The sequence below is a fragment of the Anabrus simplex genome, chromosome 2 (genome assembly GCF_040414725.1).
Source record: "Anabrus simplex isolate iqAnaSimp1 chromosome 2, ASM4041472v1, whole genome shotgun sequence".
NCBI classification, from domain to species: Eukaryota; Metazoa; Arthropoda; class Insecta; order Orthoptera; family Tettigoniidae; genus Anabrus; species Anabrus simplex.
The window spans coordinates 335,701,505-335,729,447 of record NC_090266.1 but is presented as its reverse complement, the minus strand read 5'-3'; the positions used below and the strand labels follow the sequence as shown (position 1 = coordinate 335,729,447).

The window sequence follows — 27,943 nt, the reverse complement described above, 5'->3', positions numbered from 1 at the left end:
ATAGCAATGTTGGTTACATGCCTGCCTTTCCTCTGAGCAAATGGACTTGCCCTTCCCACATCACCTGCGTGCGCACAAGTGAGAGAAACACAGTCACATGTGAGCTAGTGGTCTAACATAACGTTGTCACTATGTTTTCCAAACAGGAACAACGGAGTTGGATCAAGATTGAATGTGCCAGAGGTCATACAGCATGACAGTGTCATCAAGGTCTTCAAAAGGCTTGCGGGGAATCTGCATTGCCTTTCAGAACAGTGGCACGTTGGGTAAAAACCTCAACGATGGTCGGCAAACTGTGGCGGACTTTCATCTGGCAGGTCGTCCTACGAGTGAAGAAGAAGTTACTGGACTGTGATCGAAACCAGACGATTCATGAGCATTCGCTTCAGAACTGTTACAGAGATTCGACATTCAGTAGACCTCTCCATTTGCACCATCAACAGAACAGGCTCTTCTAAAGGTATACTACAACTTTCACATCGCTGGCAACGGTTTATACACAACGATGGTGACTACATTGAAGGACAGTAAAGGTTGCTAACATGTAACTCTTTTTGTATCCCTTGTAAATAAATAGGTGCCACTATTTAAGTTCCAACCTTCGTATAATGAATTATTTAAAATTGCTGATATACACTTCAGAAAATGGAAATGGCAACACCATGAAGGCATTGGTCGTTTGTGTTGAGTTTCAAGATATGGAACGATGCCATGTAGGTATGTAAATAATCAAAGTTTCAGACCCATTGTATTGTTGCTACAGGTCTCCCCACGTGATTGGTCGCGGAGGAATCAACTCCAGTATACGGACTCTGGTGTAGCGTAGTTGACTTGCAGTCTGTGCAGTGAAGTGTTCCTCGTCAAACATGCCTCGACGACAGAGATGAGCACACTATCAACAACTGTCGCCGTTTGAGAGGGTTCGGATAATTGGGCTATGTGAGGCTGGATTATCGCTGCACGTGTTGGCTGACAGGCATCTATGGTACAACGTGTATGGCAGCAGTGGTCAAATGAAGGTACCCACACTCGTAGACCTGGCACAGGTCCAGCGCGACAGACAACTGTGAGAGAGGATCGCCGCATCATTCGGATGGTCCGGATGGAACCCCATGCAAGAGCAGCGCCAATTCGAGCAGCTGTGGCACCCCACGTTACACAACAAACAGTGCAGTGCGTGCAGCTGGCTTACGAGCCCATGTCCCTGCAGAAGGTGTTCCATTGACCCCACAGCTGCGACGTGTAAGGCTGGCCTGGTGTCGAGAAAGATCGACATGGGCCGATGAATGGCATAGGGTCATCTTTAGTGATGAATCGCGCTTCTGTCTTGCCCGCAGTGATCGCCGAAATCGTGTGCGCCTACGTACCGGGGAGAGGGGCCGCCCAGATGTTACTGTCGAGAGGCACACAGAGCCAACACCAAGCATTATGGTCTGGGGAGCTATTGGCTTTAATGTGAAATCGCAATTATTGCTTGTTGAGTGCTCTATGACTGCTCGACAGTTCGTTGATAGGGTACTCAATCCAGTGGTTGTCCCTATGATGGCGAACATTGCTGATGGGATGTTTCAGCAGGACAATGCCCGGGTTCACACTGCACGCATCTCCAGAAAAGCTCTCCACGACATCACAACCTTAGAATGGCCTGCCAGATCCCCGGACCTCAATCCTATTGAGCATGTGTGGGACATGATGGGTCGACAACTGGCCAACCGTCCTCAGCCACCCACAACTCTGGAACAACTGACCCGTGCAGTGTAGCAAGCATGGGCCACAATTCCTCAGGAAGCGATCCAGGGCCTTATTGACTCTATGCCTCGACGAATTCATCAATGTATTGCAGCTCGTGGTGGGCACATACTATGTTGATTGTTGTCCAAACTTGCGGTCAGAGGGACCTGAAAGTGTAATCATCGAATCACAACCGAACACTCGTCCTGCATGTTCAATTGCAGCAATGTAGCACCACTCCTTTTGGGTGTTGCAATTTCAATTTTCTTCAGTGTATTAACAAAATAGATGTTGGATTTCATATCACCTCTGTACAGAAGATTTTGAGAATGCCCACTCCTTGGACTGGTAATATCCACTGCGGTCCTGCTGTTATACTCGTTCACCCCTGAATCGTCTTCCGATGGAGATGTAGACAGTTTGGGGATGTCTGGAAGTTCTTGAAATTCTAGACGTTCTCGAAGTTCTCAAAATTCTAGGTGGTCTAGAAGTTCTTGTAGATGTTGATATAGAACACGGCAATTTACTTCTGCCCGAGATATATTTGGTTAGCACTACGTTGGTGGATTGTACACTCAAATAATAGTTAATGAATTCTACACAACAGAATGTAAATGAAATCTGATAGTGTTTGCAAATCAATCACTTGAGAGAAATTAAATAAGGTTGAGTGTTACTAGAGTTGAACATGCAACTGAGTTATACAGTTGAAAATGTTATTAGACTGAGTCGAATGTAAAATGAAACTGAACTCTTAATGTAAAACAGCCACTTAGGAAATTGCAAAATTATGTCACTTATCACTGTCGAATGTTAATAAAATCGAGCTAAGAATAATGTAATACTTGGAAAAAAAAAAAAAAGTACTTCACCTTGTGATTATAAGTTCACACAGTTTTCAACTAACTTCAATGAAGATTTTTATCGCGTGAATTTAGTTCCGTTCACTTAACTACAAGCAATAACGTCGCAACACAAATATAATCTGTTCGAAGACAGTCCTTAGTTCAACTTATACAAAAGGTAAATATTATTTACAGACACAAGTTCTATTGAGAATCTTAAGAATGTTTATGAAATATGGGAGAAATATCCTCCACTCGCTAAACACAAGTTTAATGGAGTAATCAGAAAGTCATGACAATTTATAAAGTACTACTTGGAATGTTATTCACTCGAAAAATCCTAAGTTCAATTGTAATGTTATACTTAGTCAAATATTTCAATCACTTGATGAAACTAAACACACAGTTCGAGGTTTATTATCGGAGAAATATTCCTATCACCTTAGACTGTGATTACTGAGTTATTCAAAATATTTCAATCACTTGAAGAAATGTTGCACTCGTGAGAAAATATGACAAGTTCTAATAACAATTTAGTTCGTCTCAGTAAGTCACTTAAAATAAAAGTTAAATTGAACTGTTTAAATTCGCGCTGGAAATTTTTCTATCACTCGCGAATGGTGTTGAGAATTTCTAAGTCCGACACAGATTATCACAGAGTTAAAGTTTCCTTATCACGCAGAATTTGTCAAACACTTGACGCGAACCGAACCCGTACTTCACATTACGACGATATAGGACCACCAGTCGACTGTCCGGCCTCGACTGTGGTACTTAGTTGACTGACATGGACATGCATATTTGCCTTCCTTTTATACTAGATTCTTGAAAATTAAGGCTGTTACATTTTATTGAATATCTCCCTTAACCTTGGTTGAATTTTCTTCAAACTTGGGGACTATGATGATAAAAAAATCGGTTAACATGATGATGTGCTTTTAATTGTACTCCGATCAAAAAAAAAAAAAACCGTTATTATTAATAGAACATTTAGAATGTTCTCTCGGCTGACATAATCTAGCCTTGGTAAAGATATGCAGGACGTGATGTCACATGTTCCACGTTGCTCTCAGCTGACCTGCTGTGGTGGGCTGGGTGCTAGCGCACGGTGCGTAGTTTGACTTCAAACATCGGGAACTCTTGTCGTGGACCAGCGTTTCTGGTACAGTATGCTCATGTAAGGTACTTTATTTTCTTCAATGGCAGTAGATGAAGTATGGTAAAATATATCAAAGGAATGTGTTTTGAACTACTTGTGAAAAATATGAAGAAAGGAAAGAAAAGTTCTGAAATTCAGTACAACCCCGCTTTTACATTCCTGGAATTTTTCATGCAATTTAAATAATTTTTTCTCTGTCCCTTCAATTCCCTATGATCACAATGCTTTCCAGTTCCCACTGTTACATTAATGAAATTTTCAATTTCCTACCATTTACACCTTGTAGACCATTAAACGTTATGGGAAGATTGTGGTTTCAAAGCAAACAACCAGTAACACAGTTGGTATACAGAAAGAACAAAATTCCCTTGTGGTGACCTTAAGTGTCGCAAGGCTGCACCAGGTGAACTATCTTTACCGAAGTGGAGCCGAACTGTATGGAGGGCAGGGTATGGGACCAACCTGCAGACAATCGTGTGGCCAGTGTTAGCACAGCTTCAGTTTATCAGTTGCTTGCATCTTTGCTGTGTTGTTGCTCTTGAAGTCTATCCTGCTGGAGTGTTTCTAATAAAAGTGAGCAAAAGTGAGTGTACAAAAATGGACCGAAAAAGAGACACTGTGTGTTTCAATCGAGAAGTTACAAATCCTCAAGCATGTTATCGTCAAAGAATACGTGTTTAACTCTCTGTAACCTTGGGGTTATCAGTTTCAACGTTGAAGACTATGAATATAGACACAGCAATGGAAGTGGTGAATAAAAGGGGAATCATCTTAGTCCTGCCCGGCCTGTGCTACGTCAATGTTGTTACTTCAACTGAAAATGGATCCACATTGAAACCCAAGAAGTTCAGTTCATCCTCTGAATTTGTCAAATTCAGTTTTATATCATCTTGCTGAAGTTGAACATTGATCGAGTCATCCCTGTTCACTACAATATCAAATGTTTCCATTGTTGACACGTTTCTCTGCTCTTTCGTCAAAATTCAGATCGCCAATTGTCTCAACAATATCTGGTCATCTCTTCTGGGTGAAAATCTTCATAACGACAACCATCCAATTTTGGAAGATCCTTCAGGAACTGCTCATCGTATGAAATCTCCACTCAATGTTCCTCAGGAATCCAAATTCTGAAGGCGTTGGAATCCGCAGTGAAGCCCAAGAACACGCTCTTTCGTGCATGTGGCTCAAACTTGCCTGTGATCTTGGTTTGATTTAAACAGTAGACCAATGAACCAAATTCCTGAAAGTTCCTCACGTCAGGTTTTTCTCCCATCTATGCTTCAAAGGGGGTATTTCCATCTAATGCAGCACTTGGGCTGCAATTCTTGATGCGATTCGCAGTTGACACTGCTTCTGCTCGGAATGAAGGTGGAAGGCCAGATTGGATCAGTAGACACCGATCTATTTCAACTGAGGTGCAGTTTTACCGCTCAGCTACCCCATTCTACTCAGGGTTATTCGGGACCGTCAATTGAAGTTTAATGCTGGAGCTCTTCAATATGTTGTCAGACTGCCTGTTGACGTACTCCGTTCCATTATCAGATTGCAGGAACTTTATATTCTTATCGAATTGAAGGCCTAGAATTCATCAAGTACTTCGGTCTTCTTTTGTAGAAAACAAACTTCACTCTGAGTAGAGTTGTCGATGAATGTAACAAAGTATCTGGCACAACCATTTGCCTTCGACTTTCGTGTGCCCACAGACATCCGTGTATATGAGTTCACCAAGAGCAGATTTCGTTCAACACGATTTTGGAAACTGCTGACGTGTCATTTTCCCCTGAAAACAAACCTTGCATTTAATGACCAAGATAATGTCACAAATTTAAAGTCCTTGCACTGTGCGGTTTCTTGCTGCTTCTTGAAAATCTTTAATGTTCATATATCCCATCATACTGTGCCAGTCCATCAATGATTTCCCATCTTTACAGCTTGCCGGAACAGTTATATCCGACTCGATCATGCGTGAATCATTCACAAAGTATATTCCGCCGATCCGTGTGCGAAACTACACTGTTGTCCTTTTTGTTCATTGATAACTTCAGCCTTGTGTTCATCGAATGTCACACAATATGGAAAATTCTAAGTTCCCATGGAGTGAAGTAGATATTTTTTACCAATAGAGCTTGTCAAAAACAGATCAGATGTAAGGCTTTTCAGGCGTTTGCTCTATTAACCAGCGTTTCGTCTTAGGTCTGACACTAGACTCATCAGAGTGGGATGTGTCAGACCCTACCCACTGACGCTGGGGTGTATAACCCTTGTCAACAATCCTCCCGACTGACTGAAGATTGGTTCATAAATCCAGCACATGCAGAACTTCACTCTAGTGTCTTATTGCGTAGGTTCACACTTGTCACTGGTTTTTGTGGAGCTGGAGTTTGCCAAGTTCAGCATTTCACAAAAGTTTTGATTCAATGCCCTTAAAACTGTCAAATGTCCTTGGCCATGTGTGTTATCCAAACACCACTGTTTCTTGTCTGTCAAATGAGCCAGCAAGATACTTGCTTCGTAACACTCAAAACCAATGCAGCTTACAATGCTGTGTTTTCTGTCTTGTTTTTATTTTGATCACTTTTCACTTTTGATTGATAATGCACTGCTTTGTGACTCAGCTCTTTGCTCTTGAAACACCTGAATGTGTTACAGTCATGCTAATCCGATTTACCTGTTTTGCCATAGAGTTAACTGTTGTTATTGTTATGTTTCTGCACCAACATCATATTCTGCACGAGTTTGTCACACTTTCGGGCAGTCTTTCTTGGATATCTGTTGCTCGGGACAAATGAATCAAAAAGTGTTCCTAAAATTCTGTAAACCATCAACATGAAAGATGTTTACTGGTGGGCTCAAACCTGGGACAAAATAAAATCAACCATAGAAAAATGTTGGAATAAACTTTTTGTTGGAATTTTAATTGAGGACAATACTAAAACAGACTAAAACTTGGCAAACTAATTGGAAAAATACCAGGATGTCAGATCAGCAAAGGTTAAATAAGTGAATGGTAAAATAGTGATGACTCAGAACTTAATTTCAATGACCCAGGCATCATTGACTTACTTCCTGAATTAGAGGAAAACAATAATGGAACAGATGATGATGATGATGATGATGATGATGATGATGTGGCAGAGAGCATCAGCCATGACACCGCACACGAGAGATTGGAGTTTAAAATATGGGATAGATAATTAGGCTGCGTGAAGTACGCGTTTTCTTCAAGAGTTCTTTGTTTTAATTTTCAGATGGCATTATTATTCATTGAATGATGTGACAGATCAAAGCCTCCTGGCATTCTACTAATGAAACAGTGGTGTGACATAGCAGCTAGGAAACGATATGAAAAGAAAATGGAAGATTTCTTAAAAAAATTTGTACGTGCTGTATAGTCAAAGTATATCCAATATGGAACATTGTTTTTTCAAAATATGTACAGTAGTTTGGGTTTATTAAAGTACTTATTTAACATCTTATATGTATTATTTTCATTTACTTTCATCTAGCTTCAAATGTTTATCTTCTAAAGAAAAGGACATTTTAATTATTATCCAAAATTTTGGTTATCCAAAACCATCTCCCCCCCCTGTTCTGGTTAGCAGAGTTTCTACTGTATACGTACATAACCTTTGATGGTGCTATTTGGGGTTCCAACCAGCCTTTGAGCTGATGACCTAACAAAAAAAACAGACTGACTGGCAGATAGTGTATCAAACAGCACCTGCAGTATGATGAAGCTAGTTACATTTTTTGGTCGCAAGGACACTTCAGCATATACAGACGCTTTCCTATGTAAAAATAGATCTGATGACTTGACATAATCTTTAAAATGCAAGAGAAAATAGGAGACTATTTGTTTTGTCACACCAAAGTCTTTTGTTGATGGTGGGATAGGGCAGGGCTTGGACTGTGAAGGAAGCTATTGTGGCATTAATTAAGATACAGCGTGGTGTGACTTGTGGAAATGGGAAACCATGTAAGACTGTCTTCAGGGATGACAACAGTGGGGCTAGAACTGATCATCTCCTGAATGCAAGTTCACAAGTGGCCCAGTTTGCGCAGCCAGATCGCTTGGTATAATATAGGACAGTTCTTGCAAACCGTTTATTGTGAATCCTGATAAACTGCTTATCAACCAACTACTGAATTCCTGTCAAAGAAACGTTCCGGTGTAGAACTTCATGGCCTAACGCTGTCGGTAATTAAACCAGTGGAATCCTTGTGGTTTTGTAATACTGAGATTAGTTACTGAATGTCACAAAACTAATGAAATATAATGAGCCAATTATCAGAAGACCGAGCATGTTTCCACGCGGCTTGAGTCACATAGCTATCAGCTTGCATTTGGGAGATAGTGTGTTCGAATTCCACTGTCGGCCACCCTGAAGATGGTTTTTTGTGGTTTCCCATTTTCACACCAGCCAAATGCTGGGCCTTTACCTTAATTAAGGCCACGGCTGCTTCCTTCCCACTCCTAGGCCTTTCCTATCCTGTTGTCACCATAAGACCTGTCTGTGTCAGTGCAACGTAAAGCAAAAAAATAAAAAGGCTGAAGGAAAAGCAATAAAACCACAAATATGCCATCTAGAAGATCAAAGCAAGCCTTTATTTCTAGCATGTTGAATAATATAAGAAACTTTTTTTTTTTTCCCTAGAAAAGGCAATAACAGACGGATGTGAAGAAATAATAGGCAGGCATGAAGACGACTTGTATGAACTGTAATCAAAGGAGGTAATTGCACCTATGAATTTCAAGATGAATGTAAAAAGAGCTAAAGAAATATTCTCTATTGAGGTCATAACTGCTGTAGAATATTTGAAGGAAAATTCTTTCCTCTTGAAGGCACAAGCTTTCCAGAATTTCCTTTTTTAAATTTGTGAAAAAATGGTTTGATATTTATGGTGTAAACTGTACTAATTCACATTAAGTAAACATGCACTCTCTTAATATAAGCGACTGTCCTGATTGGGAAATGAATTTCGACAGTATCTGGCAGAAATGAGGAATTGCTGTGAAGGAAAGCTGTTCTAAGTAAAGAAACATACAAAACTGTTCTATTGACTACTTCTGCTGTTCAGTGCTTCAAGCACCTTCTTTCTTCCGGATTTAATTTTGTACTAACTAGAACATTTAATTGCGATTCAATAGAGAACTACTTCAGTAAAGTAAGACATATATCAGGAAGTAGATTGTAGGGCGGTAATATTCTACATGAACAGGATAATGAAAACAGGTTTATTTTCATTATCATTCTACATACACAGGAATAATGGCCAAATGGAAATGACAGTCACACCAATGAAGAATGTTCAGAGGAAAATAGTTTTGTAGAGTCCATGTGACAGATATCCTAAACTACCTTATTATTATTATTATTATTATTATTATTATTATTATTATTATTATTATTATTTATTTTCCACTAATTGTAGGTACAATTTATGGATGGTGAATGGAGAAAGGGCATAGCCCCACATACACGAAAGTGCCCCCATCACCACTTAAAATTACAATATTCAAATATACAATTGCATTCTACATAGTGTGCTTATATACAGTTACCGTATTTACAAGACATATTTACATAATACTCACAAGACCTGTTCAACATTCAAGTAATTCGACACCCCCCCCCCCCCCCCCCACACACACACACAGAGTCTCTCTCTCTCTCTCTCTCTCTCTCGCTCTCAATCTCTATCTCTCTAGAATCCCCACATATACTTTAGCTAGGCCGACTCACTCATACTCGCATACAGTCTCACTCACTCGGGATCCCATAAACTTTCATCCGTCCTCTCACTCATACTGAAAATTCACACAGTAGAGAATTTTTCTTATGTACAGAAGGTTTCATTATATATACATCCTTTTTACCTGTTTACAAAATTTCTCTGGAGGTAGTTCTTTTATCTGTGGTGGGAGTTCATTCCACAGCCGAGCAGAACGATTAAAGAAGCCACTGTGGTATGATACTGTTCTTGCAAATGGAGGGAAAAGGGACACACCTCGACCTCTTTGAGCGGAACAATAGTTCAACTGCAAGCGGTTGAAAGGGTTTATATGAATGTTACCTGCAAGGGATTTTCTCAGTAAAGCAATATCTATTTGTTTACATAGGGTTGTTATGGGGGGACAGTGACCTGGCTGTGTTTAAATGACCGTGTTGAGTAATTAGTCGTTCTGCTCGGCGTTGAACTCTCTAGTTTCGTCATGTTCTCTACTGTAGTAGGGTGCCAGGAAGGAAGCCCGTACAACAGTATTGGCCGTACTAATGACAAATAGGCTGTCTGAACTGCTTTCTTCCTGGCTCCCATTAGAGATCTGCAGATGAATCCCAGGACTCTGTATGCTTTGCACTTTAATGAACCTCCTTATAACTGGAATTATGCATAATACTTTCCCAGATTCTTTATTTATATTATGTTTACTGTAATATTATGCACTCATCATTTATCTAAATTTCAGGTCTTGGATTCGTGACTGTGGAACAAGCATCGATGACGAACAATGGAAGTTTGATAGTAACTCGAGTGCAAAAGGAAACTCAGTGTAAATTATGCTATCAGCTGATCAGTAAAAGTAAAATTAATTCCCCTCTGACAGATTTAATTTTCATAAGAGATGTTTCAGATAAGCTGCATTATCCAGCAGAAGAATAAATGTGAATAATTGACTATAATTTTTTATTTCATGTGTGAAGCTACGATGTTTTAGCCTACCGCAATGTGCAAAAATGTGACAAATTTCTCTGCCTGTACTGAAAAAATTCCCAATCTTCTTATTTTACTGAGCTCGATAGCTGCAACAGCTTAAGTGCAGCCAGTATCCAGTATTTGGGAGATAGTGGGTTCGAACCCCACTGTCAGCAGCCCTGAAGATGGTTTTCCGTGGTTTCCCATTTTCACACCAGGCAAATGCTGGGGCTATACCTTAAGGCCACGGCCGCTTCCTTCCCAGTCCTAGCCCTTTCCTGCCCCATCGTCGCCATAAGACCTATCTGTGTCGGTGCAACGTAAAGCCAATAGCAAAAAAAAAAAATCTTGTTTTATGACTGCATAGAATCACTTTAGTCAGTTCATCGTTCAGGTCTCTTTGAAAGAATTGTTCGGGCTTTGCGGTCCTCCCAGTACTTCTTAAACTCCCCGATCTTCGTCCCTTTCCTCGGTTGAAAATGTGCATGTTGTTGGTTTGTTCCACGTAAGGGTAAAGCGGAGGTTTGTATTCTTGATTTTTATATTCAATTTTATCTTATTTGTGGTGTATTTTGTTGTAAGGCCAATTTCCTTCAGATCCTCTCTTACTTCTCTGATCCATTTACATCTTGCTGTGGTATTTTTTAAGACGAGATTGTGTTCTACTAGTTGTTTCAGAAGTCTCGAATCCTGCATCCTCGTGATATGTCCAAGGAATCCTGGTCTTCTCTTATGCATAGTATTTGTTCTAGCTCTTTTTACACAACTTTTTTTTTTTTTTTAAAGGTATTAACCTCCTCTGTCCATCTTTCTGGTATTTTTTGTTGATGCAGGTTCTTCCAACCCTCCTTTAAATTTCTGAAGTCTGTCAGTCTTTGATTGTTGATTCAGGTAAAAAAGTGTTTCTGCTGCATATGTAGCTTCCGGTTTTATAACTGTGTTGTTGTGTTTTATTTTTGCATTTTTTGATGGACATTTCTTTTTGTAGATGTCCCATGTTAATTTTGTGCTTTAGCTAATCTATTTGTTCTTGTTTGGATTGAGATTTTAAAAATTAAGGTTATGCTTTATTACTTCTCCAAGATATTTAAATTGAGTTTCTATTTTGATTTTATTACCATTTACGGTAACTTCTTTTAGTTGTGTTGGTTTATGGTGCATAATTTCTGTTTCTTCAAATGATATTTTGAGACCTATTTTATTTGCAATATTTTGAAATTCTGATACTGGCTTTTTGCTTCTCCTTTAATAATGTAAAGCTGTCATAATGAGCAGTTATGCGGCTAATTCAAAATGTTTAAATTCGAAATATTAAGGATTTAATTTACCTGCAGCAGATGCCCTGACAGCCAGGGACATTGTTACAGCGCTCTGAGCTGAGTAGTGGAGGATTGTAACACTGTTGCATGTATGGGGTTCTGGTTGAAATGGCGAGGTGTTGTAAGCATAGCAGATGGTCAGACAAAGATGACAGACTTGTTACCTTTCACACTGTATATGACTGTCATAGAACAAATACTATGCATAAGAGAAGACCAGGATTCTTTGGCCATATCACAACAACAGGAATTGCCTCGAATTTTGGTGAGAAATATGGGTGTTAAGATAGTGGGATAAAGTTTTATGGGAGTCAGTGCATTGGGCTGGGTAGCTCAGTTAGTAGAGTGTTGCCCTCCTGAGCTCAAGTTGGTGGGTTCAATCCCAGTTCAGTCTTGTGGTATTTGGGCTTACTCAAATACATCAATCTTGTGTTGCAATATTTACTGGCATGTTAAAGAACTCCTGTGGACAAAATTCTGGCTCTACAGCATCTCTGAAAATCATAAAGGTAGTTAGTGGGATGTAAAGCAAATACTTTAAGTTAGCTACTCTGTAGATTAGCATGACTGAAGTTTGGGAGTGATCATTAAATGGGAATGACAGTTGTTTCTGCCTTGTCTCTTTGATATTTGTGAAAAGGTTTGGAAGAGCCCAGAAGAGTGATATTCATCTCCCGCTTTCGGCTCTGCCTCATCAAGGGTATCCTTACTGTGACATGGTGGTTGGGGTTATGTGATCAGATGATTCTGAATATCTTAGCTACTATTTGGGCTTCCCGAGCTGGACAACTTGAATGTGATGAGCCTGATTACTAATGACCCAGACTGAAAGGGATGCCCTCGTCCTCCAGATGGGGTGCATGGTTAAATACTCCTACCACTTAAACTAATCTAATTCTTACAACAGAGCAAGTTGGCCATGTGGTTAGGGGCACACAGCTGTGAGTATGCATTCGGGTGGAAGTGAGTTCGAATTCCACTTTCTGCAGCTCTGAATATGGTTTTTATGTTGTTTCCCATTTTCACACCAGGTACATGCTGGGGCTGTACCTTACTTAAAACCACAGCTGCTTCCTTTCAACTCCTAGCCCTTTCCTATCCCATACTCGCCATAAGAGCTATCTGTGTCAGTGCAGCTTAATGCAACTTGGAAAAAAAAGTTATAAAACCTAAAGAGAATAGCTGACCAGATGCATTATGATCACAAACTAGGCAAAGGACTATGGGTAGTTATTTATGTCCTCCAACCTAGAACATCCAAACTTCAAATAAACTAGGAGCTATCAGCAGACTGAAAGAACAGCTAAGGAAATTTTGAGTTAAAATAGCTGCTCTACCCAAGGTGATATGGAAAGGAATTAATATCAACTCTGGGAATCGCAGGATATTTTATAGTGAGCGAAGTACTAATATCTTCAGCACAGAAATCAGAGTTGATAAAACTTATCAGCGATAATATTTGATTGTCTGTAGCAGTTCCTGCTGTCTGAGAATTGAAATGAAGTTCTTCAATATCACCAAAATCTGTGTTTATACTCCGACTGAGCAAGCAGAAGAAAATGTGAAAGGCCACTTTTGTGAAATCCTGATTAGAATACGTGATAATGCCCCAAAATGTATTAAGATTGTGTTAAGGTATTTAAATGCTAAAATTGGGGAAGAGGAGGCATTTAAGGCAATTATTGGTCCTCGTAGTCTGCATCACGAAAGCAATGACATTGGCATTAGGTTTGTGAATTTTGCAACTAACAAGAAAATAATCATTAGCAGCAATCAAATATTAATTCTTAAAAAAATGAAACTGTTTGTTTGCAATCATCTGCAGCATGTACTTTCTGCATAGGAATGTACACTGGATGGAAACACTCAAAATCGGATAGATCATGTTGTTATAGATCAAAGAACTGTGTCAAGAAATGTTATGGCTGTAAGAAGTTATCATGGAACATATATGGTTACCAACCATTTCTTAAGTCAAAATGAGATGTCACTCACCCACTCACTCTATAGGCTTCTGAGGGACGTGAAGATCCCGTGCCAATCTCACAATCCTCTTCCATCCTGTTCGATCTTGAACCTGCTCTTCCCAGTTATCATTTTGGAGGGTCTGGCGTATTTTGTTGATCTCCTTCCAGGTGCTCCAGGGTCTTTCTGAAGGTCTTTTCCCATTAAGAGATCCCTTGTATAGATCTACTGGTGCTCTGTTATCCTGCATCCTTGGTACATGTCCAGCCCAGTGCAGTATGTTGGATACTATCACACCCATTATAGTGTGTTGTTGTGAGAGGGTGTAAATCTCATAACTAGATCTTTTCTGCCAGCTTTGAGACATAGGATTGAATCATAGGCCCAAATATTTTTCTATAAACTTTATTCTCGAAGACTTGCAACTGCTGCTGCTCTTTTGTGGTTATACTCCATGTCCCAGAACCATACAGAAGTACTAGTCGAATGATTGTATTGTAGATAATTAGTTTTTGCATTCCTTGTTAAAAACTTGGAGCCTAATATAGGGCTTACAGATTAAAATGCTTTATTTGCATTCTTAATTCTAGCTTGGTGTTCCTGTTTCCTTCAGTTTTGCTCGTCGATTAATACACAAAGAAATTTAAACTCCTCTACTCTTTTAAATATTCATATCCCAATCTTCAAAGGCAATCTGTCAACCTCCTCATGATTTGGTCTCTGTACAACCATGTAATGTGTCTTTTTATCATTTACCCGTAAGCCAGTTTTTGCTGCCATTTCCTCTAGTTTCACAAGTAACTGCCTAATTGCTAATTTCCTGATAATCTTCTCCAGTGCAATGTTGAATAGAAGAGGAGATAGTGCTTCCCCTTATCTCAGACCAGTTTTATTCTGGAAGGAACTTGGTTTTTTTGCCCTTGAGCAAAACACAGCTAACATGTCCATACACAGTTTGCACATGTCAATTAATTTTATGGGAAAGCCAAACTCCATCATGATGTTCCACAGCCCTTCTCTATGGATTGAATCATATGCTTTGAAGAAATTTATAAAGAGATAATGAACCAACTCCTTTTGTTCCCACACCGTATCATTAATAGTCTTAATTGCAAATATGCTGTCTGTAGTGGATCTGTTACTACGAACACCGTTCTGATAGTCCCCAATAACATTTTCAGCAAATAGTTTTAAAGGCTGTAAAAGAATAAGACAGAATTTTGTAGGCCGTGTTCACAAGAGATATACCGCTATAATTTTGAAGTTCTTCCTTATCCCCTCCTTTATGAACTAGGACAGTAAGTGATTCCTGCCATTCTTTTAGAATAACTTCATCCTTAATCGTGCCATATCCTTAGAATGATCTTATGTATGTATTTATGTAATCTTTCTCCACCATATTTAATAAGCTCACCGGGCGAGTTGGCCATACGGTTAGTTCCGTGCGTCTGTGAGCTTGCATCCGGGAGATAGTGGGTTCAAATCCCACTGTCGGCAGCCTTGAAGATGGTTTTCCGTGGTTTCCCATTTTCACACCAGGCAAATGCTGGGGCTGTACCTTAATTAAGGCCACGGCCTCTTCCTTCCAACTCCTAGGCCTTTCCTATCCCATCGTCGCCATAAGACCTATCTGTGTTGGTGCGACGTAAAGCCACTAGCAAAAAAAAAAATTAATAAACTCAGCAGGAATGTTGTCACTACCTGAAGCTTTATTGTTTTTTGTAATACCTCTTGATATGAGGGCTCTGGTATTCGTTCTTCTGATGGGGAACTAGATGGTTTACCAATATAGGTTTCTGGATCAGCACAATTCAGCAAGGAATCAAAGTATTGTTTACAGTAATTTAATCATTTGTCCTGATCAGCAATTAAATTTCCAGACTTTACTCATAATACTCGATCTTGGTTGAAATTCCTTTTTGTGTTGACAGTTCCATACATCTTGTGGAGTCTTGGGTAGGCTTTTTTCTTTCTACGAATTAATTTACTACATTCTTTCTGTTTTTTCTCTGTATAGTTCCTCAACATCTACATTCTTATTAGACTGCAGCCACTTATTATGCCATATTGCCACTTCATTAACTGCATATTGGCATGCCTCATCAAACCATTTCTTTTTCTTACCAACACCTTTTGGTATCCCTTTCATTGCTACTGTTGTCATGATTTGTTTCTCGTTATTCCTCATTCGTTCAAGAACTTCATCATTTGTTTCATCAATGTAGGATCCTCTCCCAGAATATCAAAGCTGTTTGTAATTTCCACATTGTACTTCAATCTTTCATCCTTCTGCTTCAGTTTCTCAGTGTCAACTTTGCATCTTTCCTCAGTCTTTGACTTACTAGAGGTTTTCAATTTAATGTTAACAGAAGCAATTATCATGTTGTGATCAGATCCTATCTCGACTCCTCTGTAAGCTCTGATATCAGTTATGGAGCTTCTATGCCTGTTATCAATTAGTACATGATCTGTCTGATTGGCAGTCTTGCAGTTACACGAATATCATGTCAACCTGGAAGTAAAAATGGGAAACCACTGTAAATCATTAAAGAAAAAAGAAAGGAAAGGAGTATATCTAAATGTCTCAGGACAACCGACGGTGAAGTTTGAACCCACTCATCTCGTAAATGCAGAATGCTCGGCTCCACAGCTGTAGCACATTAACACTTGTGGCCACTCTGCTCTGTGACAAAACACTTCAATAATCCTAATTAATTCACCAACATGTCCAGAAGCAATTAAATTCACCTTATCTATCTCTTCTGTTATTTTGAAACCAGCAAATGGGAATATGGATAATCAGTCCCTAATCTAATTACAAAACATCTGCATTAAACACACTTTTCAAAAACAAATGCTGCTTGGGGATTTTACCAGGTTGCAGAATTCGGCATCTTCATTTTTCTGACAACCGCTTTGCATTGGATTGGAATTTTAGTGACATTTGTTAAAAAAAATAGAATATGTCTAAATGTGCATCTATGTGAGAGATGGCTTTGAACCAATTTCCCCACCTAATCAACACAGGTTCAGGTTGCAGTGATTGTGACTATCTAGGTAGTTTTGGTCTAGTAGGTGTGAACAAAACCTGTACAGTGAAACCTCGTTAGTTCATTCCTCATAAAACATTTTCCCGCTTAGCACATCGTAAATTCAAAGTCCTAATTCTCACTTTATTTTGCTTGAACCAGAATTCCATTATAAATTCATAAACCCTTCAAATAAACAGTTTAAACAATATCAAAAGATCAGAGTACATCTGGCAATAGATGTCATTAAGGATTTCTGAGAATTTTAGCTTCACTTCACTTGGCAAGAGGTCATGGCCATACAGTGGGCAATATTTGTGTCAAGTTACTTAGAAACCACTCCACGTTAACCCTTTCACTCTATATGGTCATGCCATTAAGAGATTTCCTAGAATACTAAAGCGAACAGGTAATTCTATTGAAACCGAGCAAGTGGCTGTGCAGGTTGCGTCATGTCACTATCAGCTTGCATTCGGGAGATAGTGGATTCAAACCCCATTGTCGGCAGCCCTGAAGATGGTTTTCTGTGGTTTCCCATTTTCACACCATGCAAATGCTGGGGCTGTACCTTAATTAAGGCCACGTTGCTTCCTTTCCACTCCTGGCCCTTTCCTTTCCCATTATCGCCATAAGACCTATCTGTGTCAGTGCAACATAAACCAGATTGTAAAAAAAAAAAAAAAAAAAAAAAAAAAAAAAAAAAAATGCACCAGTCCTTTCATTCATTTTTTCTCTCTCTCTTCAGTAAGTGGTAAAGGGGGGAGATTTTTTTAAACCTATTTTCAGCTCGCAGGCTGGTTGTATATTCAAGCTTACCCCATCCAGGAAACATACATGGGCACTAATGAGTCGAACTACATCAATGGAAATCGGGATGACTATGTCACTTAATGACTTGCTACTCCAGTTAGTTAATTGTCAAGATTTTTTTGCTTTCTTTGTTGCTGTAACCTTTGTCACACTGACTGACTGACTGACTGACTGACTGGTCTTATGGCAACAGTGGTATAAGGGAAGGCTAGAACTAGAAAGGGAAGAAGCGATCATCTCCTTAATTAAGATACAGCTTTTGCTTCGAATTAATATAGAGAAAGCATGAAAAACCATCTTTGGAGCTGCCAGAAGTGGGTTTCCAATCCACCATCTCCCTAATGCATTCTGTACTACCCCATATTAGACAGAGTTTGGAATTGAAACAGAGGCCAGCCTAATTATCTGTATATGGATCTTGAGTTCTTCAATTATATGTATAAGAACATTGGTGCCTTTGCTGGTGAGACCTAGTGTTTACAGGGCACTTTGTCTTCTTGTGTGAGCTAGATCAAATTTGTTACTTTCATAGAACTGTCTCATTATCATCCTTGGCTTTGGTATGTAAGTGATTGAGGTATGAGCGAAGCTAGTAATGCCATTCCTCATGCAGCCAGCCCCTATTATGAAAATGTCACTCATAGGGTTGGTTGGTGCATGCATTTCATTTCATGCACTTTTGGCTTAGCGAGGAAAGCAACAGAAAACTACCTCACTCCTCCTTTCTAGGACACCTTTTCAGTGACATCTAGGCCACCTATGAGAGCTGATGGTGGAGCTGTTGACGATCAAACCAGTATTTGTGCTGAATACCCAGCATACAAAGAACGTTATCTACCTTAACAAAAGATACTTCATAGAGCGAGTTAGCCGTGTGGTTAGGGTTACGTAGCTGTGAGCTTGCATTCAGGAGATAGTGGGTTTGAACCCCACTGTCGGCAGCCCCGAAGATGGTTTACCATATTCTCCCCATTTTCACACCAGGCAAATACTGGTGTATCTGAATTAAGGCCATGAACACTTCCTTCCCATTCTTACCCCTTTCTTATCCCATCGTCGCCATAGGACCTATCTGTGTCGGTGCAATGTAAAAAAAATAAAAGAAGAATAATTGAGAAGCTGTTTGACTTGAAAGGCAACGACATGATGGTCTATGAAACCAACCTTAACATTGGTAGGATTTGTCATCCTGACTACATAATCAGTCCAGGAACCCAGCAGTCGGTCAGTCAAAATCGTTTGTCATTTTCTTTAATACTGTAAATCATATTTTTCTCTTTTTCACTTTTTTTCAGATGATTGTATAAGAGGTCGGGGTCGTTTTTATCAAGGAACAATGAATGTTACGAAGTCTGGTTTACCATGTCAGTACTGGGATATACAAGAACCACACTCTCACAATCGACCACCTGATGTATTTCCAGAAATGCAAAATGCAGAGAACTATTGCCGTAATGCAGGTGGAGAAGAGCCTTCTCCATGGTGTTATACTACAGATCCAAATGTTCGCTGGCAGCGTTGTGATATTCCAGTTTGTGGTAAGCTTCATTATTAATTACAGTATTAACATCAGCAATTTTGGCAAATTATTTTCCTACCTTTTTCATGTTATAATTCTGCTGTATTTATTTCTTTGAGTTTTCATTTAAATATGGTACAGATTTTTCCAGATTTTGGATTGACCAGGTAACTCGAATATAGGAAAAATTCAGGGAAATTAATGTGGGCTCTAGCAGTCTCCAAATAATTGGGAAAAGTCGTATACTTACTTACCGTATTTCTCCGAATCCAAGACGACTATCCTTTCTGAGAATCTCATATAAAAAATCAAGGGCCGTCTTGCATTCACGTCCTAATAGTAATAAACAACACTGGCAGCTACCATGGTAACCACGCTGCTCCTTTTCACCTCCCATGCACAAGCGCGCACAAAATCTTAACAATCAACGTCTGCCTCTTTATTATACATTGCTAGCTGTGTCAACCGGTTGTACAGTCTCTGTATAATGTCACTGGATCTCAGGAAATAGTAAAGAGAGAATGACATTCTGTTAGCCTCTACAAAAATGTTTCTCCAATCTGCAGAATGGCATCAAAACATGCAAGCTTTTGAATTCTTAGAAAGGGGACGGCTACTCAGTGGCAGAGTTATAATGCATCTACTGTACCTGATGCTTAGTAAAATAAAGTTTTATAGGCAGCAGGAATTTTTTCGTGATGGATAGTCGTATTGTAAAGATACGTGGGACAGGTATTGCTGGCAAATTTTCAACGGGTTCTCGTCGATATTATGATGCCAATTTTAAGTTAATGGTTATTAAACACCCAGAAATGAAGAATATGTGTGCAGCCGCAAGAAAATATGGCATAGGCCTAACTGAAGCCAATATTCAGCCTTAGTATGAAGACAAAGATAGGTTAAAAAATGCATAGTGTACAAAAAATGAATTCAGTGGCCCGTAACAAGGACACTTCAAAGAAGTCGAAAATGAAATTGTGAGGTATGTGTGCAGCTGCACAATTATTCTACATTTCCGAGTGTTTAATAAACATTAACTTAAACTTGGCATCATAATATCGACTAGAACCGGTTGAGAATTTGCTATCTTTACAATACGACTATCCATCACGAAAATATTCCTGCTGTCTATAAATCTTAATTTTACTAAGCGTCAAGTGCAATAGACGCGTTATGATTCTGCCACTGAGTAGCCATGGCTTTTCTAAGAATTCAAAGGGTCGCATGTTTTGATGCCATTCTGCATATTTGAGAAACACACAGGCACTGTACACTGTACAACCGGTAGCGATGTGTAGTAAAGAGGCGGTCGTTTATTGTCAATGCTTTCCGAGCGCGTGTGAAAAGAAGCAGCGTGGTTACCGCGGCAGTTGCCAGTGGTATCCATTAACTTACTGTTAGGCTGCGAATGCAACAACCCTTGAGTTTTCGCATGAGATTCTGAGAAAAAAAGTCTTTGAGTCAGAGAAATATGTTTTTTTTTGCTAGTTGTTTTACGTCGCACCGACACACATAGGTCTTACGGCGACGATGGGACAGGAAAGGGCTAGGAGTGGGAAGGAAGCGGCCGTGGCCTTAATTAAGGTACAGCTCCAGCATTTGCCTGGTGTGAAAATGGGAAACCACGGAAAACTATTTTCAGGGCTGCCGACAGTGGGGTTCGAACCTACTATCTCCCGAATACTGGATACTGGCCGCACTTAAGTGACTGCAGCTATCGAGCTCGGTAAATATGGTATCACTCCAGAGATTTCTGTGGCAAACACCTGATCTTTCTTCTTCAAACAGCGTCACCTAACCTAACCGTATATGTAGCCTATCATGAAAACATATTTGAAACGCATGTAGAGAAATAACCTCCTCGCGAAAAATTTACATGTAAATAGCCGTAACTAGACGCGAGAAGTTATGAAATATCCTCTGAAATCAGTGATGTACTCTGCCATATCTTGAGGTGTATGACATTCTTACGTAATTTCCGCATATAACATTAAAATTAAGATATCGTTTATTCAGTCTTTAATTTTACGAGTTAACAACTGCTATCGGCCATGTCATTTACGCATTTATTACGAAAACGTGTTATCCCCTTTTTCATTTCGAATTTTCTTTAGAGAACAGCAGTCGATGGGTATTACTAATCAACTCCAACATCGCCTTTGAATGGCAACGAGAGAGCTCGCAAATGCACAAAGTGAGAAAACTATACTGTACCGAAGATGATCGATTGCATTTTGTTGCAAACTTTTCAGTTTTCTTATTCAAACAGCGTTACGTATCCTAACTTAACCGTACTAAACGTATGATGAAAACACACTTCAAGCGCTGGTAGAGAAATTATACCTTTCTCGCTATAAATTTTCATAATAGCCTTTCCGTAATTTAACTAGACGCAACAAAATACAAACTAACGTATGAAATCAATTAAGCACTCTGTCATATCTCGAGGTGTATCCCATTCTTACTTAATTGCAGTATTTAGCCTCAAAATTAAGCGGTCGTTTAGTCAGCCTTAATTTTTAACGAGTTAACGACCGTTATCAGACACATTATTTATGCATTTATTACGAACATATGTTCTCTTTCATTTCGAATTTTCTTTACAGAACAGCTGTCGACGGATATTACTAATCGACTCCGACATCGCCTTTGAATGTCGACGAGAGAAATCGCTAGTGCACAAAGCGAGGAAACTATGCCGAAGGTAATCGATCGCATGCAATATCATCGCTGGGGTGCATAAATATCGGTAACGGAAAAAAACCGGGCACGCTTAATCGCTCGTAATAACGGATGCGCCAGTGATAGGGTTCTCGCTGTAACCGAAGGACGATACACAGTTTAATATAGGAATTTTGAAGGGACAGAAAAAAGTAGACGCTATAACGGAGTTCTCGTTATATGCCGTACTCGCTATAGCGGACTTCTACTGTACTTGTTTCTTGTAAGGATTAGATATGTAATATTATTTATTTCTCAACGTAAATATATTAGAATAGTTTAGATACTAGGATATTAGACTGATTGAAACATTGAAAAGAACACGTGTAAATATTTGCCACTGTAATTGGGATTAGAAATCCTATAGTGTGCCGTAAATAAATAAATAAATGAACGAATAATTATTATTATTCTTATAAATGAGGAACTTTATAAATTTGAACTATTTAATTGACAAAAGCATAGTCACTCCTTCAATCACACATAAAAACAATGTAATTTACAATCTGATGCACTCATGGTGCAAAAACAAAATGCCGAAGACGTTGTACATTAGAAATTTAGGTGACTATGTCGATGTGCTGACGAATGAACTAGTGACCTGGTCCTTCGGTGTACAACACCATTGGTCCTAAAACAGATCATATGCTAGGATTAGCGACGTTCTGCAGAAATAAATTTACCATTTAAATTTATACATAATCAGAAAAAAAAGTGAGCGCTGTAAAACCCAACCAAAACAAAAGAACACAGAAGCTACTTGTGGCACGATTCCATTAAAATTGAATGAGCGTTAACTCACAACCCCTGGGTAATCTTCCCGGTTACCAGACAATCTAACGATCAAACCTAAATCAAATAATACACAAAGATATTACACATACTGTACACACAAATATAGACAAGCAAATGAAAAGAAAAATCTGTCAAACAAATAAATCTCATCTGGAAAGGAAAGGTACGAACTACTGCATGCGGCTTTTAAAAATGGCCGCTCACCCTCTGGGGTGCGGTAACTATGTCAACGACCTGGCCGACGGGAGTATGAGAGACTCCAAGACTCACAAAAAATCATAAACACTGACTTTGTCTCGGCAGCCTTTCCGCTCTCGAAACCAAGCAAGGGCTTTTTACTTCCATCTTATCTCGTCGAACATATGAGCCTACACAAAACTTCTTACGACAGGTAAGGAACCAATTCTCTTTCTAAATATCAGGCTCAGTTACCAGACCGCTTCTTGGGTCTAACTCGTTTAATTCAAAGTACTATCCTGTACTATTTTCTCATAAAAACACAGCGCTCTACACATATGGTGCAACTTCACGCCCCCAAGACCCAGGTTCGAGTCTATATCTTTGGCAGTGTGAAACTCGGTCAGAAATTTTAATGACATTGCCTACAACGTGGTTTTAGTTTCCTCAACAGACTTTAATCATGGTGAAAACATGCAGATAAATCATGTGCGTGCAGCATAATATAATTTAACATAATATAACTATAAGTTTTCTATCCTTCCCGATATCAGAGAGTGACAAGCTCTCCTTAGATGATTATTATTTACAGCAAAAATTTAAGTCATCATACTTGAGGAATATTCTGACCTACCACTAATATAAACAACCTTAAGTTAATATAGATGTTGATTCCCATAGGGAACATGAAATATTAGTCCTGAATGAGTAAATTTATAATACCAATATAACGGTCCATTATTGGACATTATAAATTTTCCTGCTAACTCATTCTTGGTCGCCTGCGTTTCGCCCTCGTGTGCTAAGTTGGGCTCATCAGTTGGTACTTAGCACACCTACCAAGACGCAAGGCTAGTGCATACCATGGAGGCCACTGCATAGGCTACTTGAAGCCACCAGCAGTGCCAATGCACTATGAGAGACTATGCCTCACTTCCAAAAATTGATGCCTGCCTGGCCATCAGATGATATAGATGTTGATTCCCATAGGGAACATGAAATATTTGTCCTGAATGAGTAAGTTTATAATACCAATATAATGAGTTAGCTGGAAAATTTATAATGTCCAATAACGGGAACATCTCAGCGGTCAAAGGGAATTTCATCACACACTTGGCTACCTACCAACTGACAACGTTCCCTTTCGACTAGTGCGCTCACCTCAACACGTCCAACAACAAAGAGCCACACCCATCACAATCTCTTTCCACAAATACATCAAAGAAGATGGCCTAATGATGTCTACACAGACTTCAATATAGCGTACGGCACCAGCATTCCAACTAATATTATCTTAAAAAGAACCAGGCCATATGAAAATTCTTCAAAATTTATAAGCATATAAATGAATATCAATACGTATTAACTTCAAGAACCAACCACCATTACCAATGCTCAGCTTTTCTCAAGTTTTTAACATCACGCCATTTGACAATTAAATGGAATGTGCTTTCTGATTTTTATCTTTATTGTAATATCTTTTAATATAAAGAACCAACAACCTATGTTATAATCCTCAAATAATTGTCATGTTTTTAGACTCAAATATTGTTAAGTAATAGTATACTACATTTTATATTGTAATAGTTGTTTAACGATCTCTAATCCATTTTACAAGACATAGTTTTTAACAGTATTCATAAGTCATTCCCAATCAGGTACCTGATCTAATCCTAAGGTAAAAAATGGCTGATGATGCCTACTATTGATCGGCGAAACATGTACCATCCAATATTTTATGTTAACATTTTGATAAGGACAAAGTCCTAACTTTTAAGATTGTATTGTATAACATTTTGATAAGGACAAAGTCCTAACTTTTAAGATTGTATTGTATTGAATAGGTGGGAGAACAATAAAAACATACTAGTGTTATTTGATACAAATACTTTCAATACGGACCCAAAAATAAATTTTATCACATGTAACATGTCTTTCACATCGAAATCACCACGTTTAATTTGTCAAAACCATGTCTCAAATGTTCTAATGGTGGATCATGTTAAAACCATGTCTCAAATGTTCTAATGGATGGATCATGTTCATATGTTTCTACCAGCAAACGATGACATTCCACAGCCTTTCTCTTTTGATTAAATAAGAAAAGCTATGTGTGCCGCAAATATTCTTTTTCAGGCACAAACGTCGACATGATCACCAAATGATACAACACAGACGCTAGCGTTTGGCGGACTCAACTTGTGTGTGTTGGTAGGTTAATGTCAGATGAACAAACTGATGTGTGTGTCAAATTTATGCGCTGTGTACTGTTCGCTGGTACTATCTCTTAGTGAAATCAGAAAAGACTTATACATACACCTGGAAATAGGACAAACACAGTGGCAGGTCAGTTTGAGAAGAGGGAGTGACAGAAATGGCATACAGAGACAAACATAGAAACAAAAGGACAAAGACAGTTTCCACAACTTCATACACGGCCATCTTCAAATTGATAGGTGCTCTCGTAATCATTCCTGTTTCCTCTACATCCATCTCTTCTCAGTCCCTATGAGCTTGTTTCTGGTTCCCAGTTTATCAGGAGGGCGGGCATCAACACTCACTAAGGCGCCATCTTGATAGATCTTCATTCTTGATGTGGGATTAGTGTAGAATAAGAAGAAAGTTAGATAAGTATAGGAAAAAGGAAGAAACATAGACAAAGATAAATACAGGTGGTAAATGAATAGGAACACAGGACAAACACAACAGGAGAAAAGGAACGCAATGAGGTGATAAGTAGTTTGGGATTTAGAATGGGTTGCACTTGGCCTTAGGTATTATAATTACTAATTAGCATCCGGGAGATAGTGGGTTCGAATCCCACTGTCGGCTGCCCCGAATATGGTTTTGCGTGGTTTCCCATTTTCACACCAGGCAAATGCTGGGGCTGTACCTTAATTAAAGCCACGGCCACTTCCTTCCCATTTCTAGGTCTTTCCTGTCCCATCGTTGCCATAAGACCTATCTGTGTCGGTGTGACATAAAGCAAATAGAAGAAAAAGTTTTCCCAAGGAGAAGGTTTGCAAAATCATTGTCAAAAAAGAGACTCGGTAAATGTACTGTAGAAAAGGTGCAAGCAATGTACAACTGTGTCAGCAGCACACAGACTCTGGTTGGAAAGACGGAATGGTTTAGAAATGAAACTGGGCCAAGACAGGAGTGTACTTTCGTCTCTTTCTTTTCTTTTTTTTCTAATGGTTATGGGTGAAATTGTAAAAGAGACAAAGGAAGCATATGGGAATAGGGAGATGAAGTTATTACTATTTGCAGATGACATTGTGGTCTGGGGAACAAACACCAAAGATGTGCAAGGACAACTTGATGTACTGAACAAGAAAATTAGTGCAGAGAAAAGCAAGACGGTGGTGATATCAAGAGGAGAAAGACAAGGGAAATGTAATGTGAAAATTGGTGGTCAATGCCTTGAAATTGACAGTTTCAAATACCTAGGGAATTATTGAATGCAGAATACAAGGCTAGACATGGAGATTAGCAAGGCAATGCAACAGGGCAATTCATTCTATCAGAGTGTAAGAAACCTTGTCTGGAATAAGGAAGTACCAAGAAAGTATAGAGAGATACTATACCTGTACAAAATATATTTTACACCCATATTGACTTATGCGGCTGAGACCTGGACAATGACAAGTAGGGAGGAGAGTAGAACTCAAGCCAGCGAAATGAAATACCTAAGAAGTATGATAGAAAAGACAAAGAAAGACAGATTTATAAACGAAGATGTGAGAAAGGAGGTTGGAATGGAAAACCTAAACGACGAATTGATAGGAGTAAACTAAGATGGTTTGAACATGGAGGAGGAAAGAATGATGGAGATGAAGTTCGAGGTAGAAGAAGAAGAAGAAAGAAAAAAAGAAGAAACCTGGACTCAACCATAATTTTCTCTGAAAAGGTCGAGTGTCTACGGATAAGCTGAAACTTGTTCGCTTATTTAGACCCCTCTTCCACTGAGCGAAGTTTCTGGGAAATTGGGTTGTTACGTGTGGCGGGTTCTCCTCGTAAGATAACATCGTGAGGTAGTTAAAATTCATCAGAATATAATTTTAACCATTTAGGAATTGCTATGTGTTCGCAAAGTGAAGGGTTCTCAGGTGATGCTGATCATTTGGGGTAATTTAGTGGCACATTGAAATGGTTGAACCATGAAATGAAAAAAAAAAAATCATTGTGTGTCAACTTTAAAACGGTCGTAACAGACGAGTTTACCTTGAATTATTTAACCTGAGATTGTAGTAGTGGTGGTGGTGGTGCAAATATTACAAAATTACATCATCTCATTTGTAGAAATTTACAGACATAATTGTTGTATAAATGTTAATATTGAGGTGTATTACTAGGTACATTCATGTTGTCAGTTATTTCTTAATCATGAATTTTCTCTTCGTATTGATTGTTACAGATGATATGAAAGACCTATCAATGGAAACCTTCTTTACACCTATGTTCATCTTGATTCTGGCAGCTATTGGATTTGTTGGTATTATGGTGATACTACTCTTATTTCTTTTGTGCCATCGGCTCTACAAACATCGATTAGGGTACAATCCTACAGCTACAAGGGAGGTAATGCTTTTCTCTCTCACATATGTGTACACCCTACCCACCTACCCCTATTAAATACCAATATCCTGTTTTTTAAATTACCTTATTACCCATTGTCCATTAATTTATTTCAATTAAGTTTATTGTTTAGTTCCCTGTGTTCGGAAATGTGGAAAACCCACCTGTAGAGTTTTTAGTTCTAAACATTTTTCTCTACCTACAGTGAAATTGCTTTACATACAGCCATTATAAGGAATGTGAATGACCTCAGTAGGTTTCTGTGATGCAGAAATTGAGACTTCAACCACCGTTCAAAAATCCTGTAGGTACCACTAAAAATTGTATGTTTTTAAAATAGGAACTATACTGGTAGTTAGCGTGTACCTAAATTTGTTGAAGCAGCAACAGTGTGTTCATTGTCATTGTACACCTCCTGTAAGCTGTTCTTAGATGAAAGCTATCCTAGAACATTTTTGGTGCCGTGACTGTTTATAGTTTTAAGTCGTGTCTATCACTTTACAGTAATGTTGATAATACTTTGCTCACATCATGACAAATGATGTAAATTATCCTTACTGATATTATATTGGAATGAAAGAGGTGGTTGACAATCAAAG

The 27,943-nt window shown here is 38.9% G+C and overlaps 1 protein-coding gene across 2 annotated transcripts in view; it reads left to right on the top strand.

Moving 5' to 3' along the window:
* Nrk (Neurospecific receptor kinase) overlaps positions 1 to 27,943 on the top strand; it is a 137,447-nt gene that overhangs the window by 70,460 nt on the left and 39,044 nt on the right. For both annotated transcript variants that reach the window (XM_067140717.2, XM_067140718.2), the window contains exons 6-7: positions 18,850 to 19,092; positions 27,184 to 27,347. In XM_067140717.2, coding sequence (XP_066996818.2) covers positions 18,850 to 19,092; positions 27,184 to 27,347 — 407 coding nt within the window. The remainder of the gene's footprint in view (positions 1 to 18,849; positions 19,093 to 27,183; positions 27,348 to 27,943) is intronic.